Source organism: Protopterus annectens, chromosome 1.part1, assembly GCF_019279795.1.
Source record: "Protopterus annectens isolate FY-2018-M chromosome 1.part1, PAN1.0, whole genome shotgun sequence".
In the NCBI taxonomy this organism is placed as follows: domain Eukaryota; kingdom Metazoa; phylum Chordata; order Ceratodontiformes; family Protopteridae; genus Protopterus; species Protopterus annectens.
The window spans coordinates 1,248,824,049-1,248,845,046 of record NC_056726.1 but is presented as its reverse complement, the minus strand read 5'-3'; the positions used below and the strand labels follow the sequence as shown (position 1 = coordinate 1,248,845,046).

Below are 20,998 nucleotides of genomic sequence, written 5' to 3'. Positions count from 1 at the left end.
TGTCTTTGTGACTTTGTGGAGCACTTTAAAACATCCTTTGTTAATGTTCTCTACAACAGGTCCACCCTTTTTGGACCAAAGGTAAAATAGATGCTATCCAGAAGTGAATATAAAGTTTAAGTTGCCATAATAGTTAAGGTCTTCTCCTCACAAATACAAGGCACAAGATTTGATCCTGACCTCTGCCCAATGCCTGTTTGGAGTTTGCATGGTCTCCCTCTGTCTCTGTGGGGTTCCTCCCACCTCTGAGAAACGTGCTGAGTATCTCCATCTCAAACTCACAAAAGAATGGAGCTGCAAACAGCATAACAGACTCTACATGATCCCCTATAGGGAGAAAAGTTGTATAAACCAACCGCTTTGGGCATCTGCTGTGGTGCACAGTATCCTCATAACAGGAGAACACGTATCACAGACTGCCCACTGTGGAAGTGCTAGCCTTTAGACAATGTAAAATATGGCTCTAGGTGATTTGGTCATGTTGACTAATGTCACCATATGGGCATGAATATTTACTGGTGACAAGTGGGTTGGGGAGCCAGCCTGCTCTGGTCTATGCCACAGACCCATGATAAAGGTGGGAGGGGTGCATATGACACAATTGGCTAGTATGTGCTCACCATTAAGCCCAGCAGCCCTGGGTTATAAGCCAGTTTGGGTTACTGGGATAGCTCTATTGAGTGAATGCTGGATGTAAAACCAATCAACTTGCCAAACATGAACAAGAATTGCAACACTCAGTCTAGGTTCACTGACAGGATGCAGCTTGGAAGTGGATGACATGATGATAAGGAGGAAGCTGGAAACAGTTAGCTCACAGCATAAAGCACTGGTTGTCACAATCAGCTGCAAGCAGTGGTCAGAGAAGGTGCTAAGGTCAACAGGGACCAGGCTGAAGACCTGGTAGTTGACTGGAGAGAAAGCACAACAATTCAAAGGATTACTCAGGGCTCTATTACCTAAAGAACAGGAAAAAGATAGAGTTGAAGAAGAATGGCAGCACCTCAAAACAGCTTGTGTGAGGACTACAGAGCAGATATGCAGCCAAGCCAGGTATGGAAATAACGTATATAAGGAAAGCTGGTAGTGAAATGCAGAAGTTCCGGAAGTCACCAAAAGAAAGAAGGCATGCAGGAAAAAAATGGAAGATAGAAAAGACAGAACAGGCTAGGAAGGAAAGCTGGTTGACTAACAAAGAAACTAAGAAAGCAGTTGCAGTAGCAAAGAACAAGGCATCAGAGGCACTCTACCAGCCTCTGGAAAGTAAGTCAGTAGACAGCACAAAGAAAATATAGTGGGCTGCAAGGCAAAACAGAAAGATAAATCAGATAGTCAGACTCCTTTTATAAGGGATGTCAGCAACAACCTGCTCCTCAATCCAGAGAACATCAGAGGCAGATGGAAGGAGTACTTCCAGCAGCCTCTGAATTAAGAATATCCCACAGAAACTATACTGTCTAAGGCACAACCTACAATGAGATAAGAGGAAGGAGCCCACCATAGAAGAAGTAAGAACAGCACTAAGGAAAATGAAGTCAAGAAAAACAGCAGGTTAAGATGAGGCCACAGCAGATATGATAAAGATGCTGGGTGACATAGGGGATAAATGGCTCCCGAGTGAAAATAAGCATACTAGTGCCAGTGTTCAAGAACAAAGGGGAAAGACACAACTGTGGGCAGTACTGAGGTATCAAAGTTATGTCACACTGCATGAAAGTTCTGGAATGGGTGATTAATAAACGAATACACAGAGTAGTAGAAAGTAAGATGGGAGATAAGCAGTTTGGATTCAGACGAAAATGCAGCACAACTGACCCACTGTTTGCATTGAGACAGATAGCTGAGAAGAAGCTAGGGATGAGGAAAAAGTCCAACTGTGCATTCCTCACTTGGAGAAAGCATATAACAAAGTCGCAAGAAAGCTGATTTGGGCAGTCCTGCAGTGGTTCAAACTCCCAGAAACACTTGTAGAATTAGTGGAAGCTATGTACAAAGACCCAAGGTCTCAAGTACGATGAGTGTTCAGTCTCACAGAGGGGTTCCCAGTGGGAGTGGGTGTACACCAGGGTTCAGCTAAGAGCCCACTGCTGTTCATACTGGTGATGGTCAACATTAACAAACAGCTCAGAGGGGGCAGATCAATAAAGTTGCTGTATGCAGACGATATGACAGGCAGACTCTGAGCAACAACTTTAGCAAGGGATAGGGGAATGGAATGCAAAATTGAAGGCATGTGTGATGAAACTTGAGTATAGCTAAGACAGTTGTAATGGCAACCAATGCTGGAGTTCAGAAAAAACTAGGAACTGAGATAGAACAGAAAATATAGGAACAGGTAAACCGGTTCAAATATCAAGGGGGGTAGTTGAGTAGAAGAAAAATCTGAATGAAGAGGTCAAAGCTAGAAACAAAGGGGCTGCAGCTAACTGGCACAGAGTGATATGTGTACTATATGACAATAGAACACCAACGAAGCTGGAAAGGAATGAGTATAAAACAGTAATATATGTTATGGAAACATGGGCAGTAAAGGCAGTGTGGTTGAGGAATCTAGAGGTGATAGAGATGCCTGAGACAGGAGGTGGAGTGCACAGTGTGGGACAGATGAAGAAATGAGGTCATAAGAGCAGAAGTCAAAGTAGCTCCATTTGCAGAAATGGTCAAAGAGAACAGATTACTGTGGTTCAGGCATACATGCAGAAAAGCAGAAGACAATCTGTTGAAGAAGATGTTGGACAGAGAGGCAGAAGGCAAGAGGAAACAAGGAGATCCAGCAAACATGTGGATGGATTGTGTGAGAGAAGACCTGCACCAGTCAGGCATGAGTGTCGAAGAAGGCAGGGCAGTGGCACTGAATAGAGACAGATGATGACAACTGACACAACACCCTGACACCATGTAGAAAATACAAAAAAGAGGGTTCTTGTTGATGATGGTGACCCAGAAGTGAACAAGACAGGAAAGCAACACAGCAAGAGTATGATGATCCTTATTCCTCCCTTCTGACCTCAATAGATGTGGTTTCCTTTCTTCTGGTCTCATCTGATTCTCTCCCCGTTGGTGCTGGACTCTGCTCCAGATCTTCTCTCTCACCCCTCTAAGATGTAAAACCCAGACACAAAAGCTGTCAAGTTGACCGCATGATTTCTCCAGTTCCAATGATGGTTAGACAGTCCAGGCTTTCAACCCAAGTATACAGATTTGGACTTCTGCAGAGAAATCTCCTACCAGGAGGATCTGTAAGAGTAGATGGAAAAAAATTACGTCTGGGCTTCCAGTGGGAAACTAGACATCTTCTCAGCTCCCACTCCAGTGATCCTTGACTTTCCGGCTTCTCTTTTCCACAGTGGGTTTAGCTACTCTATTATCAAGGTGCAGTTAGCAGTCATTTCCAGTTTTCACTTTGGGGAAAATCAACCATTCATTGCTTCCCTCAGATTGTCCAAGACCTTCATAGGGGAACCTTTCTTCTGCACCCCCTTTAGAGATCCTATTCCTCCTTGGGATATTACTGTTCATCTGCAGGCCTTGATGAGACCCCATTTTGAACCTGCTGCCACAGCTGAGTTGAAATATATGACTTGGAAAACTGTTATCAGTGACAGTCAGTTCTGCAAAGAGAATATCAGAGCATCACACTCTCTCGCTGTCTGTTTCAAGCCTCCTTACTTTCGTTTTCTACAGGAATAGAAGACCTTTGAGAACTAATCAATTCTTTTTTTATAAGGTAGCTTCGGAATTATTATTTAACTAGTCTATTAGTCTTCAAGTTTTCTTCCCATGATTTGCCAATAAAGGAGAATACATGACACACCTTCTGGATGTGCACCACCAACTTCAGTTTTTTTTTATTTACATCACACTAAGAAAGTCAGAAAGACTCACCAATTGTTTGTCTCCCTTTCTTCAGCCAAATTGGATAAAGGAGTATCTAAAAATAACCTTTGCTCATTGTTATCTGAATGCATTTTACATGGCTATAAGGAGAAATGACTTCTTTATTTAAACCTCCTAAGGCCATTCTACCAGACCCTTTATTACCTCTACTGGCTTCTTCTCTAGAGTACCTATTGATGTAATTTGTGCTGTAGTTACTTGGTCATATGTCCATAGCTTCACATCTCACTATAAATTGGATTATAATCTGGGTATAGATATTTTTTTTTAGTTTATCTGTCCTCTGAGATATCCTTCTGTGAGACCTTCCAAAGTTTTTTGGTAGCAGTGGACTCTCTGTCTCATCTGTTGAGGAATGAGTGGAAGAGACAACACCTGATACTAAAGTTATGTACTTACCATAACAATAGATCTGTGTTGAATGCTTTCATCCTTTTTCAATTTTCTCCTCCCCCTTCCAGTTATCATTTTGCCTTTGTTCCTAGAGTGACCATACTGGAAGTCCACATGGCTTAGCCATTACCTCTTCAAGCTGTGGGACAGAGAGTGCTTGCTATATCAGTGATGTGTTCTATCTTATTATAATACTATTTCAGTTATATTGTATGGTCTAGACAAATTTGACCTGAGGTAACTTACCAAGTACAGGAGATTATGGGTAAGGGGAGGAGCCTGAGCCTGGGATCCAAAGTCTGAAAGTAGCCAAGGTCAGATCCTAGTCAGATCTGATAACTCATTTGTTGAGTAAGGACGGAAACAGACTACAAAGATCTATAATTATGCCAGGTACACAACCTTTGCTTTTTTTTTTTTTTTTTTTTACATAGATTGGTACATAGGATTCAGAGATGGAACCATTAATGGGTATTGATATAGGAAAGGCTATAGCCTCAGCAGTCAGTTTTAAGTACTCTGCTGGGAGCTGGTTAGGACCTAAAGTTGTAGGTTTTAGTTAAGATGTGACTTTTTTAAATTCATTTAATTGGAACTAGAGGAAGTGAAAATGATGAAGCATTATTTGTATCATAATGAGGTGTTTCCAAAGAGATGCTGTGTGAGTTTTTTAGTGCTGAAGATATCATTAAGTGTGTTAAATTCTCGAGCAATGTTTTGGTTGGTTTGTTAGCAGGGGATTGGGTTAATAAGTATTGTTAACTGTTGTCTAGTACTCCTCTGGGTTATCATAATATATTTTCTATATTATCTTTTATACTTGATGTCAAAACATCTGAATCATCAGTTAACTGTATTTTTCCAGACATTGTTCCACTACCCACATCACATGCTTGACCTTCTTTTTCAATGGTTGCAGAGACCATAAAGCAGTAATTACAATTAAATAACCAACTATCCTACATGCGCATTTACATAGTGATAAACTGCAGTAAAATTATAGTATCTAGTAGTCTTCGCTATATACATCAACAAAGTAAAAAATATTAATTAATTTAATGCTTAATATATAATTAAAGAACACATTGTTATCTGGAATAAGTAAGGAAACCACCATGAAAACCTTTTCAAAAGCAAACTTCACATTACTCAAGACCGAGATGGAAAAGTTCACAGCCCCCATACTAAAGGACAATGCTATCCAAGCTGCTGAATCACTTACAAAGGCACTCTATGAGCACCTGCAAGAATGCATGGATTGTGCTTTCCCAAGCAAAACCAAGACTCACTCCTCTAAGAAGAGGAAACCAGTCTGGTGGACCCCTGCCATAAACAAGCTATACAATAGAAGGAGGAAACTAGTACAGAAAAGAGTAAAATCCCAAGAAGGAAAGACATCCCTGATCAGTATCAGCAAGAAACTACGATCCCTCATAAAATCATCCAAGGCTAGCTTTGAAAAAAAATTGCCAAGGACTCCAAAGATAACCACAAAGCATTCTTCAGCTATGTCAAGAACCTAAGTGGAAACTCTCAGATCTGCTCTGAGTTAGTGCAGAATGGCACCAAATACACTGAACCAACTGATATTGCCAACATTCTGGCAGACAGGTTTAGTGCAAACTTCACCCCCCTCTCACCCCCTAAAGGGCCCTTAATCATACCAGAAGAATGTAGAGCACTGGCAATCACTGACACACAGGTTAAAACAGCCTTATCCAAAGCCAAATACATAGCTTCAATGGGCCTGGACGGTGTCCCAGACTGTGTCTTACACGAGCTCCAAAATGAACTAACCCCTCACCTAAACACACTGTTCAAACTCAGCCTCTCTACAGGCTACATACCCATAGAGTGGTGCACAGCAACAGTTATCCCTCTCCACAAAGGTGGAGCCACAACGGACCCCGGGAACTATCGCTCTATAAGCCTGACTAGCCTGGTCTGCAAGGCTATGGAGCGCATCATCATGGAACTCATTAACAGAGACATTGAGAACCGCCAAATATTGGACCCTACCCAGTTTGGCTTTGTTAAGGGCAGATCATGCCTCCTAAACCTGTTGGACTTCTTTGAGACAGTTACCAAGGGGTTAGATGAGGGAAAGGAGGTCCACACAGCCTACCTAGATCTCACAAAGGCTTTTGACACCATTCCTCATTCTGGTATTATAGACAAGCTCACCAGCCTGAACATAAACCCCTACATCATGAAATGGGTTGCCAATTGGCTCATGGATAGAACCCACACAGTGAGAGTCGCAGGCTCTAGATCTGACTCTAAACCAGTTACAAGTGGCATCCCCCAGGGCTCAGTCCTGGGACCCCTCCTGTTCGGTATATACTTTTTAGAGGTACAGGCAAGCACAGGAGGACTATGGCTGACCAAGTTCACAGACGACTGCAAACTGGAGGCCATAATTGACTCTCCAGCTGATGCAGACATCCTCCAGAAGGGTCTCACTGAGATGGATACCTAGTGTCAAAATCATGGCCTCAAGCTAAATGCCAAAAAGTGCATAGTCATCCCCTTTGGAAAAAAAAAAGTAACCATGAACTACTACATACGTGGTAGTCCCCTAAATACAGAAAATGTAATATGGGATCTGGGGACCCAAGTAGATAGTAATGTCTCCTTTGATAATCATATTGCCAAGGTGGTCAGAAAATCCTTCTATGTGGCCCACCTAATCACAAAAGGGTTTGCATCTAGAACAAAAGAGGTTATTGTGCCCCTCTACTCATCACTCATCAGACCCATCATAGAGTACGCCCAATTTGGGATATACCTTACAAGATACCTGCAACAGCTGGAAAGACCATAGAAGTACCTCGCCAAGAGGATTACTGGTCTCAAACAGATGCCGTATGCAACCCGACTGAAGAAACTCCAGCTGTACGCAGTTGCATACGACAGCATGTCCAACCCAGAATTGATGGACATGCTCCAACTAAAAAAAAAACAAATCCCCGAGAGCCACATGCTCTAGGGATCTAAACCTCACCACAACGATAAATAGGATGTGCTGGAAGGATAGATTCCTGTCCCAGAGACTTCCCATGCTTTGGAACAGGATTCCAATCTACATTAGGCAGAGCCCCTCACTAACACTCTTCAAGAGAAACCTTGACGAGTGGATGGGAAACAGAAAATCTACCCCAGGGATCACTGATGGATAGAGGCACAAGGAACTAATGGCTCTGCTGGACAGAGGCACAGGGAACTAATCTAAGGGGGCGGCGAAAGCCAACACATTCTGGTTGGGCTTATAGATGCCCTCGGGCAGATAGCCTAGTACTTACCTATGAACCTATGAACAATGTATCAGTGGTTCATGAACCTATGAACCTATGAACAGTGCAGCATATCACATTTAAAGTGCTATACTGCAGAACAAATATGTTAGTAAAAAAGTAAAAAAAACACAAAGCACATGCACAAATTCACATCTTAACACAGCAAAATGAATCCTTTTCATACCAACAAATGCATTAAAAATTAGTCGCATCTTTTTAAAAGTTGTTTTAGATTTTAACCATCTGGTATTTAACCCCCACCCTTGAGTGGGTTTCTGCTTGTTCATATTGAGCTGAATGGAGGAGGGGCATAGCCACAACTCTGTGCTGAGATATCAGATGACTAGAGGCTTCTGAGCTTCCTAAAAAACATAAGTTGTCTGTTTTCTTCCTTGTTTTTGCAATTTATTGTTTATTCTTACCATTTATTGCACTTTGTATTGCTTGCTGCAAACTTTTGTACTATATTTTATTACTATAAACAAATCTGCACTGTTGTACTGCAATTGTCTGCCTTACTGGGCCAGTTAAATCATTTTAGTTACTGTTTTCACTGTTTGAAAGATATTGACTGGAAATTTTCTCCATTTGTTAATCATCTGTTTGTTTGTTCTGATTTTCCAATCACGGAGTGTATCATACAACTGACTTTTTTGTTGTTAAAAGCATTCCCTAGAGTCTCCTTGCACTTTTTTTCTTGTTTTGTTTAAAACGTTTATTTATTATCTCACTGCTGTTTTTGTGCTATGGAAAATATTTCTGCAGTGTTTTCTGCCTAAAATAGTGTAGCTAGTAGCTGTAGTATAGTCCAGATTCAGGGTTACTGTTTCTGGGCCTGATTGTTTGTTTGTAGTGGCTGTTTGTCTGAGCACTTTTGCCAGGCCATTCTTGGATTAGAAAGAGCCCTTCTGCACTCTAGTGAAAGTATTCTTTTGATCAGTCCCTTGCTGGTAAAGGCTGGCTGGTCTAGAGCTTGGAGTAAGCACCTCAGTGGTTCTTTAGAGCTATTTTTAAAGTTGTTTTAGGTTCTAACCTTTTGGTATTTAACCCCCACCCTTGAATGGGTTTCTGCTTGTTTGCTCATCATGCAGCTCCGCTAGTTATACCTACGTGTGACCCTTTTCCTATCATATTCCTGTTTCTGACCATATAAATTCACTTAGCATTATGAAAGGGCAATTTCCAGCAATTTCTCCAGCCAGCTTGGTCGAGCATCCATAGACAGTGTAGCATACAGATAACCCTCTACTTCTAGTCCACACAAACTCAACATGTGAGAGATGCCATTATATTAAAAACCTTGAATCAATGCTCTCTATATGACACTGAGCGAGTTGTCAGCATGCATACCTCACCTCCTACTCCACCCAACCCCACATCACATATACCTGCATACGCAGAGGGCCTCACCACAAACTTACCTAAACACCAGAGACCACTCAAACACAAACAGAAGCATGCTTCACATAATACTTCCACTGCAGAACACAATAGCTCAGGCACCAGTGTCTCACCTGTCAAGCCCATAAAGCTAAACACTAAATATAACATATTATATAACGATCCTCCATTAATATTCAAAAACGTGCACACTGATTGGTCAGCATGCACGTTGCAAATCAGAATTATAGTAATGGAAAAAGGTCCGGTCGCCTGGACTTTTTCCATTACTATAATTCTTTTTTACAGCAACGGAGAACGCAAGATCTCCATTGCTTCATACTGTCTCGCTATGTTAAATGAGTTTAACATAGTGAGACAGCTTTAAAAAAAGCAACGGAGATTCTCCGTTGCTTTTTTTAAAGCTGTCTCGCTATGTTAAACGAGTTTAACATAGCGAGACAGTTTGTAAAAAGCAACAGAGATCTTGCGTTTTCAAAACTGTCTCACTATGTTAAATGGGTTTAACATAGCGAGACAGCTTTAAAAAAGCAATGGAGATTCTCTGTTGCTTTTTTTAAAGCTGTCTCGCTATGTTAAACCCATTTAACATAGCAAAACAGTTTGTAAAAAGCAACGGAGAACTTGCTTTCTCCGTTGCTTTTGCCCACAGCTCTGATGTACTGCGTAGGCATACACATGTGCAGTACATCAGAACTGCCGCAGAATACCAGACAGCTGTGGAAGGGCAGCAAGGAGGCATTATACAATGCCATTATTTAAGAAAAGTAATTATTTTTTTTCTTAAATAATGTTATTGTATAATAGCAATAACCCACTTCTGGGTGTGGGTAATGCTGGATTTACCCACGGTTGGCTTTGTTTGGCCATGCGGGCTTTGCCCTCGTGACCAAACCACACCAACCATGGGTAAATCCAGCATTACCCACACCCACTCATGGGTTATTGCTATATTAGTCATAGGAGACTCTATCCTGAGACACACAGATGTCCATTTCACCAGGCTGGATAAGGAGAAGGTCACAGTCAGCTGTCTGTCAGGTGCCAGGATCCACCATATCAATCAGTATTATTAAACCACATAGCTAAATTCAGTTTGTGTACAAATAACTTAAGGTCAATAATAAGGGTAGAAATATCTGCCCTTCTAATAGGCACAAAGGTGATCCCTTTAGAAAATAAATCTGCATGAGCTGTAGAAACTTGCACCATAGAATAATTATAAATGCTGAAATCACTAGTGGAGTTCAAAATAGTCTTAAAACCTTTAGACTGAGCAACAGAAGGAAATTCCTTTAGCTATGTGGTTTAATAGTACTGATTTACCATTGAATGTTTCATTGCATCGAGTTTGTTTAATCCACCTTTACAGCCATTTTAGCCAATTTTGAATGAGTTTATGAGGTGCATTTTAGGAATGTTTGTAATAACAAGTGTCATGATTACCAAGCCAATGTAACTAAACAGGAAAATGTGTTGTTAAATGAACTTACAAAAGATACAAAAATAAGAATTATGAAGCCTGATAAAGGCGGTGGCTTGGTAATAATAAATCAAACTGATTATGTTAGTGCTATGGATGAAGTATTATTGACTGATGATTATGAGATTTCTTCTATTAACAAAATTAACATTGCACATGGTAAAATTGATGCCTTATTGTTTTTCCTATGGATGGAATGCTCTAGTCTTAAAAATGAATATGAATTTATGATAAATGATAAACCTGCGGTAGCTAATATTTTTGGCATGCCTAAATTACATAACAGTATGGAGAAACCTCCATTTAGGCCAGTTGTGGATGCTAAAAGGTCTAAAACCTGTTTTATTACGAAGTACTTGGATTTAGTTACTTAAACACATTTATCCAACATGCAGCAGATTTGTAAGGACTCTTGGTATTTTTTACAACTTTTAGGTGAAATTGAATATAATTCAGGTTTTTGTGACCATTGATGTGCACAATTTATACACAGTCATTTCACATACCACTGGCCTTATTTGATTTGAGAGTCAGTTGCACAAAACTGGTGCATTTAGTTCTAGCCGGGTTTATGCTATGACTACTTTAATGGAAATTGTTTTAAAATGCAATTTTCTTTTCTTTGATGGCCAATATTTCAGGCAGGTGTCCGGGGTTGCCATGGGTGCAGCCTGTGCACCCATGTTTGCTAACTTAGTAATGACTGAATGGGAAGATAATTTTATTTTTAACAGAAATTTTAACACTTGTTGGGCTTTATACACTTGATTTTTGGATGACATCTTTTAGTTGTGGACAGATACAGAAGAAAAACTAAATGAATTTTTGACATGAATTAATAACACGTTGAATTTTTTGCAATTCACTTGTAATTATGATTTTAATCAGATTTCCTTTTTAGATGTGTTAGTGAGTAAAAATGACAGTGTGGCTTGTTATGTCTCCACTATTTTCTGCAAGCCCACCTTGTCAAACAGCTATTTGCATTATTCTAGCTGTCATCCACAGCATCAGAAGAGATCTGTAGTTAAGGGTCAATTAGTCAGACTTGCTAGAATGATTTTAGAATTTGATACTTTTAAAACTGAAACTGACAAACTTATTCAAATGTTTTTGAACAGGGGTTATCCATTAGGTTTGTTATTGGATTTACAATCAGAAGTAATTACCAAAAGAAATCTGGGAGTGTACAGGCCTGTTTTGGTCAGGACTGAGGAGCAAGGATCCAGCCCCTTCCCCAGAGTTAATAATAATGTCACTCCAAGTATGAGACATTCATTTATTACTGCTTATAATTTGGACAGCCATAGAATAGCTACACTGTTAACTCAAAATTGGTCAGCTCTTATTTCTGATTCTTCTGAGTTAGCAAAATTTGGTCCGGGACCCACCATTACCTACAGAAAAGATAGATCTTTTAAACAACTACTTGAAAATAGAACAGTAGGAAGTAGCTTGAAAATGAGGGGTGCTTTTAAATGTGGGCATTGTCCTCCATGTAGGTACATTATTGAGGCTGACACTTTTTGTATAAGGAGTAAAGTCTATAAAGCTGTTGGACATGTCAACACTGCCTCTCATTTTATATAGGCAAAACCTCCCGTAGATTAAGGGACCTTGTTTATGAACACAATTTGGACATTAGAAAAGAAAGAACCACCAATGCTTTGTTCAGACACAGTGTTAATCCTACACATACTTTGGATTTATGGTTATTCAACAGATCAAAAAGGATGTACAAGTGAAAATCATTGATGATCATTTGACTCAACAAGAATTAAAGTGGTAGATTCATTTGGATGCCAAGTCTGCACATGGTTTAAATGATGGGTGCTCACTTGCACCAGTTTTAAAACTTAAGAATTATGTTATTTAGTAGAAGTCTTTTATACAGTTATGTGATTCTCTGTTTATACAGTCATTTGATTTCCTTTTATACAGCCATGTGATTTCTTTTTATACAGGCATGTGATTTTTAATTTGATTCTCATTTCTTGTAGTAGTATATTAAAGAGTTGTTTTGTGTTTTAACATTGTTCTGATTAAGTTCCTACCAGAGGAATGAAAGCACTAAACCTTGTGTTTTGACTCAATAAATGAATGGTTTCAAGCAGCAAGTGGTTTCCTTGTCGTGGTTTGGTATTCCTAGTTTATCTTTTGGATTCGTGTTGGGTATGCAGAAATTCTTGTTGGAACTCTCCATGCATATCACAAATGCAGGCAAGACTGTGGTCCTCAGCGGAATCCTTCTTTCTACAAGAATGATGCCTATATACAATGAAAATATAATTGGCTTCAACACTTGGCCAAATAGTTGGTATATTCCCTGGGGTGATCCAGTTTGTATTAACATGGGATGAAATGCTCAACATTCTTTGCCAAGGATGAGCTGCACTTCTCATTACAAGGCTTTTGCATGCTGGAGAAAGACTTTGCTGTGCCCCATAGTGCCTTTTTAGGCAGGGTCCAGCTGATGGATATCACAACATAGCCAACATCCTAAATCCAAAGCAGGATGCTGTTAAGATAGCTATGCACATTGGCGAAAGTCTTAACAACAAAATGACAGACCTTCTGCATTTGGATCATGTCTGTATCTGGTGTAATTTCTGAAACTTGGTTTAAATGTTCAGAAAGCACTACCTCCATACCTGCTGTTTTACAGGTACATTACTTAAAGACTCAATAGCAACTGTGGTAGTGTCTCCATATTTGTTAGGGATCCCCAGAGATCCATAAACAGAGCTTATTGAGTTTCAACCTCCAAAGCACAATAAAGAAATTAACTATGAGTTTATAGCTTGTTATGAAACACTATCTATATCCCTTTTAATTCAGTTCAAGTTCCTTGATGTAACTGGTGAAGTTCCAATAAATATAAACTCCATTATTTTGGGAGACTTTAACTACCCATCAATAAACTAGAGCACCTAAACCTCAAAAGTAGCAAATGGCCAAAAGTTTCTAGGTTTCATAAAGTAAATCTCCCTAGAACAAACTGTTAACAAATCTACTACAGGACAAAACATTCTTAACCTGGTTGTTACAAATACAGCTTATCCATGTACTATTCCCTGGTGTGTCATTCCCTGGTTAAATCAGATCATAAAGTAGTGACCTCCACTTTTAGAAAGTGTAAATCTGAAGATACCAATATCTCAGAATTCAAGGATTTCAGGCATACAATTCTTATTAAATTTTGTGATAAAGTTTCAAGATTCAACTATCAAAAAAATGTTATGCCTGCTTAGATAAATGTATAAAATTGACAGTACCCCCCAGATCTAAAAATATGGAAGTTTAAAAGCAAACCACCCTGATGGTCCACCAACATAAACTCTACAATAAAATAAAAAAACCCTCCTTTGAGTATTCAGCAGATCAAAGGACCCCCAAACCAAGGATAATATTAGAAAAGTAACTAAAAACTTTAAAACTATTATGAATACTAAGGCAGTCAGTAAACTGAGGTTAGCATCTGACACTAAGGACAATTACAAATCCTTATTCAGTTATGTTAAGACCTTAAGAAATAATATCCAACATTTTTCAGAATTTATTCAAGATGTCATACCTACTCTGACCCAGCAGACATTGTCAACACACTAGCTAACAAATCCAGTGCCAACTTCATCTTGGAAATGACTATTTGCAGTCTTCTTATACCTGAAGCCCTTTCTACTTATCCTGAAGTCCTGAGACCCCACCGCCACCATCATCACTAAAGATCATGTCCTAAAGCTGCTCTCAAACAGTAAAATACTTCCTCCTTGGGACTTAATAATGTACCAGGCTTATTTAATAAACATCACTGAGAAAGCCCTGGCAGAACCACTCCTTAAAATGTTTAACCAGAGTTTAACCAGTGACTTCTTCCCTGATGTTTGGCATATAGTAGTAGTGATGCACCCTGCAAGGATAGCCCCCTCCACTGACCCGGGAATTACAGGTCTATCAGCCTGATTAGTCTCATATGCAAAGCCATGGAACATATAACTGACTTGAGTAACTATGACTTTAAAAATCTCATCTGGCTAGACCCAGTGCACTTTGGCTTTGTTAAGAGTAGATCTTGTCTAACAAATCTGGTTAACTTCACTGAAAAAGTAACACAAGCTGTTGATAGCAGACATGCTGTACACACAGTATACCTTGTCCTGGCCAAGATCTTTCATACTATACTCCATGCTATAAGTTAAATGCATTACAAGCTGATCCCTGTGTGGTAAGATGGATAGCAAAATGGTTAAGGGCCAGAACCCATACTGTGCAGGTGCCTCATCAGAGTATGAAGGTACCCAGTGGTGTTCTGCGGGTCTCTGTGCCGAGACCTCTTTTGTTTGGCATTTACTTTTCTGACCTCCAGATTACAAACTGAGACCTCTTGCTAACTAAGTTTGCGGATGACTGCAAAATGGGAGTCATTGTCAAGTTACTCACTGACACCCAAGTTCTGCAATATAAACTTACACTTGTAAACACCTAGTGTGCTAACAATGGGCTGAAATTAAATTATTCTCTCCAATGATGCTCTGGAAGATTGCACAGTAACTTCCAATAGACAGAGCCTAAGCTTTTTGTTAGAATCAAGTTATGTCTCGAATTTCAAACAGATGTTCATATCTCTGGAACCATAAGGGTTACTAAAAAAGTGCAAATGCCAAACTTCATCACAGTCTATTTTTATAGTGGTAGTAATCCTTAGGTTCTAGGTCTTAAACTGGATTTTATAAGTCACAGTTGTGCTCCCCCCCCCCAGGGGGCAGTGATCAAGGAGCCTGAATCCTCACCTCTGACACTAGTGATGGACATTCACTTGGAATAAAAATAGATACACACAGTAGTTCCATATGCAGCTCTCTGCATCAAGCACAGTTTCCTTTAAAAGCACACAGGGAACACACACAGTCCAGGGGCTGAGTTTCCCTCTCTCTCTCTCTCTCTCTCTCTCTCTCTCTAGACCCACATTTAGACTCTCCACTGGGATAGCTGTAGAGTTGAGTCCTCAGTCACGTGTCCAAGCCAAGTCCTCCACCACTCTGTCTGTGAAACCAGTGCTCTCTGTCCCTGCTGCAAGTAGCTGACACACACACTCTCTGAGATTTGATTCACACACACACACACACACACACACACACACACACACATACGGCTCCCTATCACATTGTTGAAAGTTTAAATCTCACAGACGATATGGCCAAGACCATATCGCTGAAGATTCAAATTGCCAACAATTGTGTATTGGGATCGCCATACAGTGCGGAACCCGGGATTTACTGTTTTCCTCACTGCAGTGCGATCGAAGAGTTGGCATATTTAAGTTGTAGGGGGTGTGGGGGTGTAGGGGGGTGCTTGCCTCCCTGCAAAATCAGTTCCCCTTCAAAATATCGAATGAATGGAAGCTCGAAATGCATAAATTGTGAATGGGAAGTTTAGGGTTAGAGAAAAAGGGGTTCACTTACCTTTCTGCAGGGGGCCAGGTCCCCCTGCACCCTTGCAGGTTAAATCCATATGCTACGTGACCGCAGTATAGCGGAGGACTGGAAAGTCTTTCGTTTTGCCATTATGCATATAGAGTGGAACAGGAGATTTCCCTTTCCTTCGCTTAAGTGCGGAGTAGGAATATTTAAGTAGGGGGTTGTGGGGGTGCAGGGGGGCAAAGCCCCTCTGCAAAAACATTAGAAAGGTGTACATTTTTTTATGTCCCCTTCATATTTTTGAGTTTCTTTAAACTCGAGATTCTGCCTTCGGGCTTATGAATTTTGAGTTTAGGGAAATTCGATCATATGAAGGGAAATCGCAAAAACGAACAGGTAAGTTGTTCTGTGTTTTTATCACTTTTTCAACAATTCAAATCTTCGAAGATATGGTCTCGGCCATATCATTTTTGGAGATTTGAACTGTCGGCGAAGTGATAGTGATACACACACACACACACACACACACACACACACACACCTGGGAAAAGGCTGGCACATAGTTACTAGCTATGCTGCTCTGCCCAGTCTACAAGGTAGTTACTGCTACCAGACACTCTAAAGGCAGCTACTCTAAGGCTCTTACAAGGGTACCCAATTATACTGAATGAAATTAATACTAATAGAAATGGTGGTGTTTGACTAATGCAGTAAGGCTTTCAGGAGCAGTCACATTGTTACCAAATAAATATAAGTACTCTCAATGGTTAAAATAATCTCTGAAGGACCAGTCACAATGAAAAGTTTAAATATATGTAATAATAAATAATAAAACAACATGAAAATACTAAATATCTATTTACAATAAACACCAGATTTTCAACCACAGGTAATATTAAAACTAACACAGGTGGACAGGTTCACACAGTTACAGAAAATCAATACTTAACTAATCTCACTATCTTTTCCTGACTATTACCTGGTTACTTACTAAAGCAAGGTAAGATAAAGTATACGAGTGATCTTTCTACATCAGGTTTCAAAAACAGACCACTCTGAGACTTCAGTCTCATCTAGTATTAAAACATAATTTCAGGCCTGGAATACAGAATGACATCACATACATAATGGTCACCTGACTTTGGTTCCTACACTACCCCCTTTCATAGAGGCTGCCAAGATTTAGCATAGATGTGTTACCTTAAACACCTAGAACTTTGCTAAGATGTGTTACAGCTTCTAGAAGTCATAAAACAATTTCAGACTTCCACCTTTCCAGAGTAGCAATTAGTTCACCCCCAAGGACAATGCAGAAGGCTTCCTAGTACATAGTTTTTTCTCTGGCTTTATTGAGACTTATGAGATACAATCTTTATGGCCTAAATTAAGTAATTTAATTTCAGGATATTTCTTTAAAAGTTATCTGGGGTTCAGCTTAACCTCTTCTCTTCCAATATCCTCTGTTACAATATTAATTTCAACAGCTATAACACAGTCTGACATACAGGTGTATTTCTTTTTCTGTCTAGCAGGACACACTGTTGGTACATTTTCAACACAAGCACCTGTACAAATCAGTTTGATATGCAAATGACATATACTTCTTTACATAACTCCAGCTAGCTATGCTAGCATATGTTGCACATCCACTGCCTTACTTCTCCTATCATAGCTGGCCATACCTCACATCACATTATGTTTGTAATATTTTGTAAACAATTTAAAATATCTCAGCAGCCACTCAAATTATTCACATACTATTAGCAGTATTTTGCTCATCCAGATGAGAGCTTTCATACGAGGCTAAGCAGTTAGGTTTTTGCTACTTGGTTGTCGAGATATTTAGAAAACTATGAAATTTATGGCAATATATATAACTATTATATGAACAACAAATAATTTCTCTTTACCTGCAGTAGACAGAGGTCAGGTATCAATCCAGTTATGTTTGCCATTATGTATGCTTAAAGATGAAATCTTTTAATGCTTTGTATGTAGCATGGTTTTGGAACTTTTAATGTAAATATGAACAAGAGCAATTTGACATCTAGAGGTGTCAGTATGATGTAACTGCAGAAACACCTGGAGGTGTCATTCAGCTGTAATGGGTTAATTACTAAAACGTATAATTTACTAGCATTTGGTAAACCATCACTCACCCCAGAATATGATATAGAGAATACCCCAATCTAAAATAAGAATTTTATTAGAGAACTTGGTTTATAAGTTGAAAATTCCCTCTCCTTTGATCATCACATAATAACTATAGTTAGGAAGTCCTTCTACTTAGATTAGCTGATTGCCAAGGTGCTATCTTTCAGATCCAAGGGAGTCATTTCTGTATTATATTCAACATTGATTGGGCCAATTATTGACTACAGTCTCCTTTTGGAGATGTATCTCAGTAAGCACATCAAATAAGTAGAAAGGCCACAGACATTACTAACTAAGGAGATCAGTGGCATAAAAAACATAAGCTACCAGAAAAGACTGGAGGTTCTTTCCCCTTATTCAGTATCTTAAAGAAGGGGAGATCTATACCTTTCCTTTCTAGCTGTTTGGGATCCCATCGCCCAAGACTTTTTGTAGCTCCATAAATCAAATAGTCCCAGAAATACCAGAACAAGGGATTTAAATCTTCATCAGCAGATAAACAGGACAAGGTAGCACCTCTTTCACTTCTGGAATAGGCTCCCACTGCAAATTAAGCCATGTGACACATGATTTTCCTTCAAATGGGAACTGAATGATTGGATGCATTAAGATCATGGCTTGTTTATTAATTTTGCATATTGTTCTCCATTTGATTCTGTGAGCAGCCACAGCCATAATGAGCATGTCTTAGTAGATGGTGGGCATGGGTCTTCACTAAAGAAAGGCACTTTGAACATAATGGGGTTTATTGGGTTAATCAATAAATGCATTGATATATGCCTAACCATAGTAAAAGGAACTAACATTTCAAAAGGTAGCATCTACGTGCAGAGTTGGCACTGGAGAATTTGTAAGCCTGCATGACTTTTATATTGTTAATATAAATCTCCAAATGTCTGCAGTAGTACCCCTAACATATAAACAGAAAATTGTAAATACTGTAGTAACAGATACACTAATAAAGAATGACATTTGGGCAGCCATGCATTACCTAGAGGATGTAACCTGTGTCATCATGTGTGACTCTAAGCTATTAGTCTACTTCTATTACTGGTCTTCTTTTGGCTTTTCTCGGTTAGGGGTCGCCATAGCGGAACTCCGGTCTGCTAATGATTGGCAGTGGATTTTTACGGTGCCAAGTTGCCAGCCCGATGCCCAACCTTCAAAGAAGGCACACCCATTCACACAGGCACCTACCTGCATGTCTTTAATGTCACTCGACCGCAGGGAGGACATGCAGACTCCATACAGAAGGCGCCGAGAATCGAACAGGAGAACCTCTTGCTGTGAGGTGACAACGCTAACAGTGGTGATATTAGTAATTCTGTTTTTCGTACTGAGTTACTCAAAAAAGGGAATGATCTCCTGTTGTACATTCTTATAGCTCTGATCTCTGTATGAATTTACTTTTGTTGTTTTGTTTGCTTTTTAGAAAATACAAATTACAGCAATCCCTGTCTTGCTCAGATGCCTGTGTTTGCTTATCTTTCTCTGTGCATCAGAATAGGTCTGTATGTTTAGTTAGTGTGGTCCTTTATTAAGAATGCAAGAAATCATAGGTAGGGATTTAGGTTATATTCTATGGCCCTTAGAAGTGAACACTAATTCAGCATTAAATGCCATTGTGTGGCATGGGTATGCAAATTAGATTAAACATGCATTTAGAGATTTATGTTCACCAAGCATTTGCTGTTTTACCTGCTAAATGGTTAGGAAAACAACATTATTTCTTAATATAGTATAATTTGTGTATATAACCTGACTTTACAGTATTCATATGCACACAGATCCACATAACAGAAAATAAAATTAAATTCATGCATCTGTACCAAGAGAGGTCACCCATAATTTGTCCATGCAAATGAATTTCATTGACAAGTCTTGTATTATGCATCCTTCTGGGGCTGCACTGACAGGCATACTGTAAATATACAAGCACTTATAATGCTTCCTGTGTTTTGTTGTTATTCACTTAAGTGTTCCGTAAGCCTTGATGTGGCTAAATATGTTTCATGGATTTTAAATATCACACGTTATTCTTCTAAGATATTGGTTAAATAATGATTGTAATGTTCTGAATATTCATCTATTTCTGTATTTCTTCATAAACTGAATTGTACAATACAAAAAGTAATGAACATTGTATGCACTCATACCTCTCAACTTGTTAGCTCAAGAAATGTGGACAAAGCCAAAAGTAATGGGGGGAGGCAAAGACCCAAAATCAGAAACAGATTTTAAATATTGCTTTTATATACTTAGAAATTTCATAGAATAAAATGTTTTGCATTAGCAGGCATTGTCTGAAGGATATAAATTCTAAAACTAAAATGTCTGGCATTATTTAATGGCCTTCAGTCCTCAATAATTTGTCAGCAAACCACAAGTTTTATGAGGAATAGTCCAAAAATTTGAGGTACAAAATGGACAGTTGAGAGATATGATTAGGTTGCTGAATCACAAGATTGTATTTTTCATTTCTCATACCTTTTCGCATGAAGGGACTTATGTTGGCATTGATTTGATCAGATTGTGAGAAGTTTGACATATTGTTGTTCTTCATGACCTTGAAAGAGGCATTTTCCACAACAGAATCAATAGCTGCGTCATCCAGCTCCTTCCCCAGGAAATTACAGAGCTTCACCACAGATCCACGTAGGTCCTTGGAATAAACAAAATGTTTTAAATGTATAGTTAGTGTTGTGAAGACAAATACAGTCACAAATTGTGCTAAAACATCAAGCGACTGTGAGGTTGTTTCTGATTGCCCTATATTAAGGAAAGTGGAAATGAAATAGACTTATATCCATCAAAATTTATGTACTTCTTAAAAGGAATGTTAGCAGAGTTCTTTTAAAATAGTTTTTGAAGACATGGACCCTTTCCATCAGCACTGTAAATGAGGCAGTGGGAATGCCTGGATGGGGAAAAAGCTAGTGATATAGAAGCTCAGCCTT

At 39.3% G+C, this 20,998-nt stretch overlaps 1 protein-coding gene across 1 annotated transcript in view; it reads right to left on the bottom strand.

The window, feature by feature from the left end:
* The window catches only part of LOC122813705 (sulfotransferase 2B1-like), a 313,807-nt gene that overhangs the window by 31,290 nt on the left and 261,519 nt on the right, over nucleotides 1–20,998 (bottom strand). The window contains exon 6 of the mRNA XM_044086170.1: nucleotides 20,529–20,703. Within this exon, the coding sequence (XP_043942105.1) occupies nucleotides 20,529–20,703 (175 nt within the window). The remainder of the gene's footprint in view (nucleotides 1–20,528; nucleotides 20,704–20,998) is intronic.